Source organism: Bombina bombina, chromosome 9 (assembly GCF_027579735.1).
Source record: "Bombina bombina isolate aBomBom1 chromosome 9, aBomBom1.pri, whole genome shotgun sequence".
Lineage (NCBI taxonomy): Eukaryota > Metazoa > Chordata > Amphibia > Anura > Bombinatoridae > Bombina > Bombina bombina.
In genome coordinates, this window is record NC_069507.1 from 180,263,068 (window position 1) to 180,277,046 (window position 13,979).

The 13,979-nt window shown below is 38.6% G+C and overlaps 1 protein-coding gene across 1 annotated transcript in view; it reads right to left on the reverse strand.

The window, feature by feature from the left end:
* LOC128640146 (RRP12-like protein) overlaps window positions 1–13,979 on the reverse strand; it is a 213,700-nt gene that overhangs the window by 179,316 nt on the left and 20,405 nt on the right. Inside the window, exons 8-11 of the mRNA XM_053692506.1 lie at window positions 12,952–13,079; window positions 10,748–10,846; window positions 2,383–2,474; window positions 958–1,069 (exon numbers count right to left, since the gene is read on the reverse strand). Coding sequence (XP_053548481.1) covers window positions 958–1,069; window positions 2,383–2,474; window positions 10,748–10,846; window positions 12,952–13,079 — 431 coding nt within the window. The remainder of the gene's footprint in view (window positions 1–957; window positions 1,070–2,382; window positions 2,475–10,747; window positions 10,847–12,951; window positions 13,080–13,979) is intronic.

A 13,979-nucleotide genomic window follows, 5' to 3' on the forward strand; every position in this document is an offset into this window, starting at 1 on the left:
AATAAAAGATAAGGAAGCAAGTCTGTGTACACAAATTTATAACATAATGAGATCTGATATCACCTTTAAGTTCAACACATTGTAATAGGCTGTGGTTTCAAAGCACAAAATCAGCTACTTCATATACACAAATAAGCATGAAAATAGAATCTCAAATATTTTATACTCTGCAGTTGGTATAACAAGTCATTTAAAATACATTAATAGAAAAACAATTTTACAGTGTACTGTCCCTTTAAGTGCCTGCAAAATGCCAGTGTAATCTATATGTATGCTATTAATCAGCTGTCTCTACTAAAGATGATGCAGTATGAATTAGTCAAGTACCAGATCAGATTTTATAATCTCCCTACCAGCAATTAGATATAAAATTTCCAAATTACAGTAACCTCTTGTGCTGTTATCACACTTCAAAGGTTCAGTACACACTTGTACTTGTGATTGCAATATAACATTTTTAATTATTTGTAGAAAAAAAAGCTTTGCAATTTACAATCATTTGCCGCATTTTCTGTAATTAAAAGCCACGAAATACAGCAGCACCTTTTTATACAAATGAAGTGTAAATATTTATTGAAGTATAGACATAAAAGCAAACCACCATGACGTTTCGGTCAAATGACCATAATCATGTAGCATACATCAATCAAATAACTATACACGAGCGAGCACAATGTTATCTATATGACACACATGAACTAGCTTAGCTGTAAAAAAAAAAAAACAGTCAAAATGTAGTGAGATAAGAGGCAACCTTCCCAGGGCTTAGAAATTAGCATGAGTTAACCTAGGTTTAGCTTTCAACCAAGAACTAGTTATGTATATGCACATTTGAAAACTGCTTTTAGAAATATAGAGCACAAACCTTATGCAGATGAAGACGTCACACATCATATGAGACAGGATTCCTCTAACACTTTTTCCCCAGGCACCACAACACACAATCTGAGTACATACCTTCAAGGTCTGTGCAGCTGCAGACACAACTTGCTGGTGAGAAGACAAGAAACAGTTCATGGATGTTGAAAAAAGACGGGGGAGGTGACCGAAACACAGCCCGCTCTGCAACCTTAATTTAAGGAAGAAACAAAGCAGAAAGTGTAACATGGAGTATTCACATTACAAGAACATTGTTCGTTTTAAAGAGACATGCACAAATAAAATGTTGCGTTATATACAAGCAACAGTGCAATAATAAAATGCTCTATATAAAGGCTTTAAAGTCCGCTCCACAGCAGCAGTGCACTACTGTGACCTAGCTAAAAAAAAACACCAGCGAACACCAGTGAACACCAGCTAAGCTCCTAGTAGTGCATTGCTGCTCCTCAGCCTATCTAAGTATGCATTTTAACAAAGGATACCAAAAGAACAAAGTGTATTTGATAATAGAAGTAAACTGAAAAGTCTCTTAAAATTATATGCTCTAATCAACGATGAAAGTTTCATTTTTTATTTACTTTACCCTTTAATAGATTTTGGACAGACTTTGCAATAAAAAAGCTGCTTTAGGGTTTTTTTGTTTTTTTTAATTATTCTTTTAAACATTGAGATAGGTACTGCAAGTGCTGAATAATCAGCATACCAGGTGCATGTGTGAGGTGTCAATATGAAATGCTAAACCAATCTCCTTTTGCACAGTGCTACTGCCACAACACACTCACGTTAGTTATTTAATGAACTTCACTAACAAAACACTGTGCTAAAAAAAAGTACTAGAAGGGGGAAAAAAAAAAAACATTCTTAAAAGGGACATTACAGCCAAAATTGGGATCCACATGGACGCATTTCAGTTTTGAATAGAAGCATTTTTGTAATATAAATGTATTAGCAAAAATTGTTCTAATAAAAGCTATAGCTGTTTAAAAAGTGCATTTAAGTATGCACAAGCATTTTAAACACAGCTCTCAGAGAGCCTAAGGTGCCGGTCCCATCTAATGACTCAATTTGTTAATTGCTGACATGATACAAGCCCCACTGGTGCTCTGAGCAGCTGCAGTATTTAAAATGCTGGTGCACTGGAAATATCTAGCTATGCCTCACATGCAGAGAAAAATGTTAACACTAAACCAGTGATAACTTTTACTATAAGCATTTTTACCAATACATATATATTTCAAATATGTTTCTATTCAAAGTTGTAATTTATATATGTGCATTTAAATCTTGACCAGAATATCCCTTTAATGTTTGATGGTTACTAAAATGTGCAAGTATTTTATTCATTGTACATGGCAAGATCACTTGTCTCAACAACTACACCCCTTTGTGTTTTCTGGCACGCTACTGGTCATTACCCAAGCTCACAGGCTCTACAAAAGAATACTACTTTTTTACTTGAAAATCCTACAAATGAAATATGAACTTCACAAATCTCAGTGTTACTTTGCTAAGTTGATGTGAGCTTTCTCCATGACGGTTAGCCATGCCAACAGAGGCTGAAGGTCATTCTCACTGGGCAGGTAATCATACAGAGCCTGTCAATACAAAAAAAAGAACTTAATTTCACTAGTTCAATAATCAAAATGTAGTACATATATATATATATATATATATATATATATATATATATATATATATATATATATATATATATATATATATATAACAATTACAAATAAGTTATAAAAAGAAATCTTAGCTAATACTTCTTTACATAACTACTTTTTGAAGCCATTTAATAACAAAGCCTGCATAGTTGGGTTAAAGGGGTATTGCAGAGTGTGATAATGTAATAAAATATTTAGTTATGTGCAGTTAAACTTACAATATACTTTCATTATTTATTCTGTCCTCTTTTCCTATAAAGTAACTTGTTTATAGGGATAAAAAGTCAAAAAATTAAATGTGCATTTCAATTTGAAATAAGTATTTTTGCAATATACTTTCATCAGCAAAAATGCTTCTAATAAAAGTTATTACTGTTTTTTTGCGGCATACGTACATATTCTGTGAGGGCCAATGCACCAATAAACAACATGCCTGCTCCGTTAGCTGCCGGTTGTGTGTATTGTTTCTGTAGAATTCATTTGTTTTATACAACGCACAGCTGACTATCTTAGCAGGCACAGTGCACGTCCCTCATAGGATATTTGCGTATGCCACAGAAAAACAGTAACTTTTACAACAAGCATTTTTGCAGATTAAAGTAAATTTCAAAAAAGTTTTTTCAAATTAAAATGCCCCCATGCACATTTTAAAGTCAAGTGTTTCTATAAAGTAATAGGTGCTGCCATGGTTTGAACTGAAAGGGACATGAAAACTATTTTTTTTTCTTCCATGATTCAGATAGAGCATGTGATTTTAAACAACTTTCCCCATTTACTTCTATTTTTAAATGAGTTTTCTTCTGTTAAGTGTGATCAGTCCACGGGTCATCATTACTTCTGGGATATTACTCCTCCCCAACAGGAAGTGCAAGAGGATTCACCCAGCAGAGCTGCATATAGCTCCTCCCCTCTACGTCACTCCCAGTCATTCTCTTGCACCCAACGACTAGATAGGATGTGTGAGAGGACTATGGTGATTATACTTAGTTTTATATCTTCAATCAAAAGTTTGTTATTTTAAAATAGCACCGGAGTGTGTTATTACCTCTCTGGCAGAGTTTGAAGAAGAATCTACCAGAGTTTTTGCTATGATTTTAGCCGGAGTAGTTAAGATCATATTGCTGTTTCTCGGCCATCTGAGGAGAGGTAAACTTCAGATCAGGGGACAGCGGGCAGATGAATCTGCATAGAGGTATGTAGCAGCTTTTATTTTCTGACAATGGAATTGATGAGAAAATCCTGCCATACCGATACAATGTCATGTATGTATACTTTACACTTCAGTATTCTGGGGAATGGTACTTCACTAGAATTACACTGTAAGAAGTACATAAAGCTGTTTAATAACTAGCAATTATGTTTAACGTTTTTGCTGGAATGTAAAATCGTTTTCATTTGCTGAGGTACTGAGTGAATAAATGTTTGGGCACTATTTTTCCACTTGGCAGTTGCTTAATCTTTTTTCTGACAGTTTCTGTTCTCTCTCACTGCTGTGTGTGAGGGGGAGGGGACGTTTTTTGGCGCTTTTGCTACGCATCAAATATTTCAGTCAGCAGCTCGTATTTCCTGCATGATCCGGTTCATCTCTACAGAGCTCAGGGGTCTTCAAAACTTATTTTGAGGGAGGTAATTTCTCTCAGCAGAGCTGTGAGAATTATAGTTGACTGAGATAAAAAAACGTTTATTCTGTAATTTGTTTCCTGCTTTCAGAATTTGTTATCTTTGCTAATGGGATTAAACCTTTGCTAAAGTTGTGTTTACACTATAACTGTTTTCAATTTATTAATTTTCAACTGTCATAGATCTTCTGTGCTTCTTAAAGGCACAGTACGTTTTTAATATTATTCTAATTGAATTGTATTCCAAGTTGCAAGTTTATTTGCTAGTGTGTTAAACATGTCTGATTCAGAGGATGATACCTGTGTCATTTGTTGCAATGCCAAAGTGGAGCCCAATAGAAATTTATGTACTAACTGTATTGATGCTACTTTAAATAAAAGTCAATCTGTACAAATTGAACAAATTTCACCAAACAACGAGGGGAGAGTTATGCCGACTAACTCGCCTCACGTGTCAGTACCTGCATCTCCCGATCGGGAGGTGCGTGATATTGTAGCGCCGAGTACATCTGGGCGGCCATTACAAATCACATTACAGGATATGGCTACTGTTATGACTGAAGTTTTGGCTAAATTACCAGAACTAAGAGGTAAGCGTGATCACTCTGGGGTGAGAACAGAGTGCGCTGATAATATTAGGGCCATGTCAGACACTGCGTCACAGGTGGCAGAACATGAGGACGGAGAACTTCATTCTGTGGGTGACGGTTCTGATCCAAACAGACTGGATTCAGATATTTCAAATTTTAAATTTAAACTGGAAAACCTCCGTGTATTACTAGGGGAGGTGTTAGCGGCTCTGAATGATTGTAACACAGTTGCAATACCAGAGAAAATGTGTAGGTTGGATAAATATTTTGCGGTACCCGGCGAGTACTGAGGTTTTTCCTATACCTAAGAGACTTACTGAAATTGTTACTAAGGAGTGGGATAGACCCGGTGTGCCGTTCTCACCCCCTCCGATATTTAGAAAAATGTTTCCAATAGACGCCACCACACGGGACTTATGGCAAATGGTCCCTAAGGTGGAGGGAGCAGTTTCTACTTTAGCTAAGCGTACCACTATCCCGGTGGAGGATAGCTGTGCTTTTTCAGATCCAATGGATAAAAAGTTAGAGGGTTACCTTAAGAAAATGTTTGTTCAACAAGGTTTTATATTGCAACCCCTTGCATGCATTGCGCCGATCATGGCTGCAGCGGCATTCTGGATTGAGTCTCTGGAAGAGAACATTAGTTCAGCTACTCTGGACGACATTACGGACAGGCTTAGAGTCCTTAAACTAGCTAATTCATTCATTTCGGAGGCCGTAGTACATCTTACTAAACTTACGGCGAAGAATTCAGGATTCGCCATTCAGGCACGCAGGGCGCTGTGGCTAAAATCCTGGTCAGCTGATGTTACTTCTAAGTCTAAATTGCTTAATATACCTTTCAAAGGGCAGACCTTATTCGGGCCCGGGTTGAAAGAGATTATCGCTGACATTACAGGAGGTAAAGGCCATGCCCTGCCTCAGGACAAAGCCAAAGCTAAGGCTAGACAGTCTAATTTTCGTTCCTTTCGTAATTTCAAAGCTGGAGCAGCATCAACTTCCTCTGCACCAAAACAGGAAGGAGCCGTTGCTCGCTACAGACAAGGCTGGAAACCTAACCAGTCCTGGAACAAGGGCAAGCAGACCAGGAAACCTGCTGCTGCCCCTAAAACAGCATGAATTGAGGGCCCCCGATCCGGGATCGGATCTAGTGGGGGGCAGACTTTCTCTCTTCGCCCAGGCTTGGGCAAGAGATGTCCAGGATCCCTGGGCGCTAGAGATAATATCTCAGGGATACCTTCTGGACTTCAAATACTCTCCTCCAAGAGAGAGATTTCATCTGTCAAGGTTGTCAACAATCCAGACAAAGAAAGAGGCGTTTCTACGCTGCGTACAAGAGCTCTTGTTAATGGGAGTAATCCATCCTGTTCCACGATCGGAACAGGGACAGGGGTTTTACTCAAATCTGTTTGTGGTTCCCAAAAAAGAGGGAACTTTCAGACCAATCCTAGACTTAAAGATCCTAAACAAATTCCTAAGAGTTCCATCGTTCAAGATGGAGACTATTCGGACAATTTTACCTATGATCCAAGAGGGTCAGTACATGACCACTGTAGATTTAAAAGATGCCTACCTTCACATACCGATTCACAAAGATCATTACCGGTACCTAAGGTTTGCCTTCCTAGACAGGCATTACCAGTTTGTGGCTCTTCCATTCGGATTGGCTACAGCTCCAAGAATCTTCACAAAGGTTCTGGGTGCTCTTCTGGCGGTACTAAGACCGCGGGGAATCTCGGTAGCTCCATACCTAGACGACATTCTGATTCAAGCTTCAAGCTTTCAAACTGCCAAGTCTCATACAGAGTTAGTACTGGCATTTCTAAGGTCACATGGATGGAAGGTGAACGAAAAGAAAAGTTCACTCGTTCCACTCACAAGAGTTCCCTTCCTGGGGACTCTTATAGATTCTGTAGAAATGAAGATTTACCTGACAGAGGACAGGCTAACAAGACTTCAAAGTGCTTGCCGCACCCTTCATTCCATTCAACACCCGTCAGTGGCTCAATGCATGGAGGTAATCGGCTTAATGGTAGCGGCAATGGACATAGTACCCTTTGCACGCTTACACCTCAGACCACTGCAACTGTGCATGCTAAGTCAGTGGAATGGGGATTACTCAGACTTATCCCCCTCTCTGAATCTGGATCAAGAGACCAGAAATTCTCTTCTATGGTGGCTTTCTCGGCCACATCTGTCCAGGGGGATGCCATTCAGCAGACCAGACTGGACAATTGTAACAACAGACGCCAGCCTTCTAGGTTGGGGTGCCGTCTGGAATTCTCTGAAGGCTCAGGGACAATGGAGTCAGGAGGAGAGTCTCATGCCAATAAACATTCTGGAATTGAGAGCAGTTCTCAATGCCCTCCTGGCTTGGCCCCAGTTGACAACTCGGGGGTTCATCAGGTTTCAGTCGGACAACATCACGACTGTAGCTTACATCAACCATCAGGGAGGGACAAGAAGCTCCCTAGCTATGATGGAAGTATCAAAGATAATTCGCTGGGCAGAGTCTCACTCTTGCCACCTGTCAGCAATCCACATCCCGGGAGTGGAGAACTGGGAGGCGGATTTCTTAAGTCGTCAGACTTTTCATCCGGGGGAGTGGGAACTCCATCCGGAGGTCTTTGCCCAAATACTTCGACGTTGGGGCAAACCAGAGATAGATCTCATGGCGTCTCGACAGAACGCCAAGCTTCCTCGTTACGGGTCCAGATCCAGGGATCCAGGAGCAGTCCTGATAGATGCCCTGACAGCACCTTGGGACTTCAGGATGGCTTACGTGTTTCCACCCTTCCCGATGCTTCCTCGATTGATTGCCAGAATCAAACAAGAGAGAGCATCAGTGATTCTAATAGCTCCTGCGTGGCCACGCAGGACTTGGTATGCAGACCTGGTGGACATGTCATCCTGTCCACCTTGGTCTCTACCTCTGAAACAGGACCTTCTGATACAGGGTCCATTCAAACATCAAAATCTAACTTCTCTGAAGCTGACTGCTTGGAAATTGAACGCTTGATTTTATCAAGACGTGGGTTTTCTGAGTCAGTTATTGATACCTTAATACAGGCTAGGAAGCCTGTTACCAGAAAGATTTACCATAAGATATGGCATAAATACCTATATTGGTGTGAATCCAAAGGTTACTCTTGGAGTAAGGTTAGGATTCCTAGGATATTGTCTTTTCTACAAGAAGGTTTAGAAAAGGGTTTATCTGCTAGTTCATTAAAGGGACAGATCTCAGCTCTGTCCATTCTGTTACACAAACGTCTGTCAGAAGTTCCTGACGTCCAGGCTTTTTGTCAGGCTTTGGCCAGGATTAAGCCTGTGTTTAAAACTGTTGCTCCACCATGGAGTTTAAACCTTGTTCTTAATGTTTTACAGGGCGTTCCGTTTGAACCCCTTCATTCCATTGATATAAAGTTGTTATCTTGGAAAGTTCTATTTTTAATGGCTATTTCCTCGGCTCGAAGAGTCTCTGAATTATCAGCTTTACATTGTGATTCTCCTTATTTGATTTTTCATTCGGATAAGGTAGTTCTGCGTACTAAACCTGGGTTCTTACCTAAGGTAGTTACTAACAGGAATATCAATCAAGAGATTGTTGTTCCTTCCTTGTGCCCAAATCCTTCTTCGAAGGAGGAACGTCTACTGCACAACCTGGATGTAGTCCGTGCTCTAAAATTTTACTTACAGGCAACTAAGGAATTTCGACAAACGTCTTCTCTGTTTGTCGTTTACTCTGGGCAGAGGAGAGGTCAAAAAGCTTCTGCTACCTCTCTTTCTTTTTGGCTTCGTAGCATAATTCGTTTAGCTTATGAGACTGCTGGACAGCAGCCTCCTGAAAGAATTACAGCTCATTCTACTAGAGCTGTGGCTTCCACTTGGGCCTTCAAGAATGAGGCCTCTGTTGAGCAGATTTGCAAGGCTGCAACTTGGTCTTCGCTTCATACTTTTTCCAAATTTTACAAATTTGACACTTTTGCTTCATCGGAGGCTATTTTTGGGCAGGCAGTGGTTCCTTCTGTATAAAGAGCCTGCCTATCCCTCCCGTCATCCGTGTACTTTTGCTTTGGTATTGGTATCCCAGAAGTAATGATGACCCGTGGACTGATCACACTTAACAGAAGAAAACATAATTTATGCTTACCTGATAAATTCCTTTCTTCTGTAGTGTGATCAGTCCACGGCCCGCCCTGTTTTTAAGGCAGGTAAATATTTTTTAATTTATATTCCAGTCACCACTTCACCCTTGGCTTTTCCTTTCTCGTTGGTCCTTGGTCGAATGACTGGGAGTGACGTAGAGGGGAGGAGCTATATGCAGCTCTGCTGGGTGAATCCTCTTGCACTTCCTGTTGGGGAGGAGTAATATCCCAGAAGTAATGATGACCCGTGGACTGATCACACTACAGAAGAAAGGAATTTATCAGGTAAGCATAAATTATGTTTTTCTCTTTTGGAATCCCTTGTTGAAAAGGATACCTAAGTAGGCTCAGGAGCTGCTGATTGGTGGCTACAAGTCATGTCATTTGCTCACCCGATGTGTTCAGTTAGCTCCCAGTAGTACACTACTACTCAGGTCAACTGAGTTTCTATACAGTAATGGGTGCTGCCATGTTTGAACTTAAGATGACTTATCTGTTTCACCAGCTGACTATAATTAAGGACAAATGTAAAACAGGAATTAAGTGATCAAAAAGAGATACCACACAGCTTTTTTTTTGCACTTTATAGAAACTAAATCGTTACTTATATTTTCAATGTTACTTCTGCATTTGGAGGTATGCACATATCTAGTGCAAACAAAACTGTGTGGAACATAAGTTTGTTAAAGTGAATGTAAAGTTTAATGAATAAGTGCCTGGTAACTAAAAATACTCTTAAAAACAGGGGCACTTTTATTCACTAAAAATTACAATGAAGCTTCTTTTTTTAAATACTTACCTTTGTTTTATGGAAAACAGACCAGCGATCCTCCGCCCGCAGCTCCTGCTGAAGTTAGCACAGCGATGACGACTCCAGCTTCCTCTAGTCGTTGTGTGCCTCATGAGCTGGACGCCAAAGGGGACACGCAGCGATTGGAGGAAGCCAAATTAGTCATAGATCTTGTAACTACAGTAGGAGCTGTGGGCGGAGGGTCGCCGATCTGCTTTCCATAAAACAAAGGTTTTTTTAAAAAGAAGCTTCATTGTAAAGTTTAATGAATGAAAGTGCCCCTGTTTTTAAGAGTATTTTTAGATACCGGGCACTGATTCATTAAACTTTACATTTACTTTAAAGGGACACTGAACCCAAATTTTTTCTTTTGTGATTCAGGTAGAGCATGCAATTTTAAGCAACTTTCTAATTTACTCCTATTATCAATGTTTCTTCATTCTCTTGATATCTTTATTTGAAAAAAGGCATCTAAGCTTTTTTCTTGATTCAGACCTCTGGACAACAGTTTTTGATTGGTGGATGAATTTATCCACCAATCAGCAAGGACAACCTAGGTTGTTCACCAAAAATGGGCCGGCATTTAAACTTACATTCTTGCATTTCAAATAAAGATACCAAGAGAATGAAGAAAATTTGATAATAGGAGTAAATTAGAAAGTTGCTTAAAATGTCATGCTCTATCTGAATCACGAAAGAAAAAATTTGGGTTCAGTGTCCCTTTAAAGTAATTATCTAACAGTTTCCACACAGCCTGGATTGCAGACTCACGTATTGCCCCCTGCAGAAAAGAAAAGAGGTAAAAAGAAAACAAGTTTAAACATGGTGGTGCCGATTACTTTACAGAAAAACTAAATTAATTGCTTTAAATACATCATTATGTTTTAATATCCCTATGCAAAGGAAACCATTATAGTCACAACCTGCTATAAAAATGCAGAACAAATTATTTAACATTTGAACAATGTTCAATAAAAATACATTTATTTAAAAGAAAATGACAAAAACAATGTTCATAAAACCACTTATCAAAATCATTGCATGTTTGTCTACTCACTGTTATGATCTGGGCATTAAGCTCAGCGGTCAGCGCAGAGGTGTTTGAACTTGAACTGAAGAGAGCGTGAAACGCTTGCATTGCACATGCTGTGATTAACTGCAGATAACGATAAAACAAATTAACCCACAGAAACATGAAATTGTATGAATATGTGATTAACCTACAATAATTATATATAGTGAAAGGAATTTGTTTGTAAGGATGAACTTCTACAGATACTAAAAAATTCTCCAGGTTTTACATTGTACATGTATCTTACATGTAAAGTATAATATATTATATATATATATATATATATATATATATATATATATATATATATATATATATATATATATACATACATATATATATATATATATATATATACATATACACACACATATACACACACACACACACATACATATACAGGTAGCCCTCAGTTTACGCTGGGGTTAGGTTCCAGAAGGAATGGTTGTAAATCGAAACCGTTGTAAATTGAAACCCAGTTTATAATGTAAGTCAATGGGAAGTGAGGGAGATAGGTTCCAGGCCCCTCTCAAAATTGGTAAAAGTAACACCTAATATTTTATTTTTAAAGCTTTGAAATGAAGACTTTAAATGCTAAACAGCATTATAAACCTAATAAAATAATCACACAACAAAGAATATATAATTAAACTAAGCTAAATGAACAAAATCATTTGCTAAACAGCAATCTAAACCTAATAAAATAATCACACAGCACAGATTTACTTGCATTTTTCTGCAAACAGTTCTTTCTATGCATTCCAATCTGGACTGATTTATAGACAGGAAGATCTTGTTCCTTTGCAAGCTGTTCGATAGCTCAGGTCTGGTTAAACTGATTAATTTCAGCTTGCTTTGCTTGCATTTATTTGCTGCAACACAAGTGGACAGCTCCACCTACTAGCTATTTTAATCATTGCACTGCTTCTCAATGCTTTTCAATAGCAGTCACATGACTTAAAAAAAAGGTTGTTATTCTGAAACGGTGCAAATTGAACCGTTGTAAACCGAGGGACACCTGTATATAATTTTTTTATTTATTATTTCCCCAACCAAAGCTTAAGAGACGTAATTGGCATGTTTCCACAATACAGCATTATACATAATAATTACAAATAATTACAAAGAAGCTTCTACATTCAGATTATTATTTTTCTCTATTCTAAGCTTAGGCAATACTGCCAATTAGTAACGGTTTTATTCAAAAGAAAAACTGCGGCACCTGCCAAGTTACTTCCTGCCTAACAATGAGTCCTGTCAAGATGTGAGTGCGACGAGAACAACTTGTGTAGCACATTACAGCTTGTGCTCACATGCAGCCGTTTACTGTGACTTTCACAAAACATACTGACCACACACAAACTTCAATGTACTGTACAAGTGCCATTCGTTTTGTATGTGTCCAAGTAACTGCTCTAAACAAATAGTTTACAGATGCACGAACATTTTCCATCTTTTAATACAGAAAAGTTGGTACTAGGTCAGCCTGGTTGTATTGCACGAGCTAAGACAAACAACTATTACCGGGTGGGACCTGACAACTGGCTGCAGAATCAGCATGTTGTGCACATAATTATGCAAATTGTAATAAGCTATTTACAAACTAATTCAGCTAATTTAATATTGATTGGTAAAACACTTTACATAAATTTTATGCAGAGTCGAATGTGTCTTTAAAGACATTTCACACACACGCCATTCTGTAATACGTTTTTATACATTTAAAATATCTGGTCTCGTCCGACCGGGGAGATTAATAGCTCCTGCCTGCGTGTGATTGGCTTGCGCGGGCAGGGTGGCGGCGTTGCACAAGAGCACAAAATTGGGTTCTTGTGCAATGCTGAATTCCGGCGGTGGAATTCAGCCCGCCAGGGGCGAGCTGTGGCGGACAAAGGCGCGTATGTACTCCCCTGTCTGCCTTAGCTTGATAAATCAACCCCGTTATGCCACTTTCCTATATAGGTCGCAGAAACAAAATATGGTCCTATGGATGACCGGACCATTGCAGACTTTGCAAGTTATCATAGATATAGCAAATCCAACCTTGAGTACTGTAAACAGAAGGAAGTAGAAACACATAATACGGGGTGTATTGAGCCAATACAAAATTAGCTACAAATAAGGATGCAGAGGATTGTGGGAAATGTAGTACAATGAATGGATAGATAACTATTTGGTCCTGTGCTTACCACATGGCTTAACGTCATGACCTTCAGCAAGGTCTCACAGCAAGTTTTCACCACACTGACTGGGAAACAAGGCAGCAAGTCCTTGAGCAGCGTTAGCATGTGTAGGGTTGTAGTAGCTTCTTTACTCCCTAGCAAACAAAATGTCATTTATTAAACATAATGTTAATGGACAACTAAAACATGAATTACATTCTACATTTAAAGGTACTTTATGATCATGAAGACATGATGTCATTTGATAAGCACAATAGTGAAGAAATGTCTAATAAATATCAGGTTTTCCACTTATTTATTAAATTAATCTAATGCTTAAAGGATCAAACTCTCTGTTCTGTTTAGAACAAATACACATTACAATGCTTGGGCTCCTTAAAGGGACATTAAAACCTTTTTCTTTCATGATTTAGAGTGTGCAATTTAAAACAACTTTCTAATTTACTTCTATTATCTAATTTGTTTGGTGGCTGCACATATATGCCTCATGTTATTGTGTTACCTAGTGCATTTCCGTTTCTTCAACAAAGGATTCCAAGAGAATGAAACAAATTAGATAATAGAAGTAAATTGGAAAGTTGTTAAAATTGTATTCTCTATCCGAATCATGAAATTTAGATATCATATCCCTTAAATCTCCTCCCATCGTTAGGATGCTCCATGCTGTCCTAACTGCGCTGGGCTTTAGCGCTGTTAGGACGGCATTGATCGTCCTAGCCGTTTGGCTGCACTGAAGCCATAGAAGCTTCCTAAATGGGATCACGGACTGGAGGGCGTGCCTAGCATCACAGGCACTCCCCCCCCCGGCCTGATCCCATCATTTAAATCACACGCTCACATGATTTCAATTTATACTTATTTGTTTACATCAAAACTTGTTTTACCAGCTGCAGTAAAAAATGTATGATAAATTGCTTCTTTATGTCTATTTTGGTAGATTAAATTGTTTATTAAAAGGGACAGTCTACTTGAAAAGTTGTATTGTATAAAAAAATAGATAATCTCTTTATTACCCATTCCCCAGTTTTGCTCAA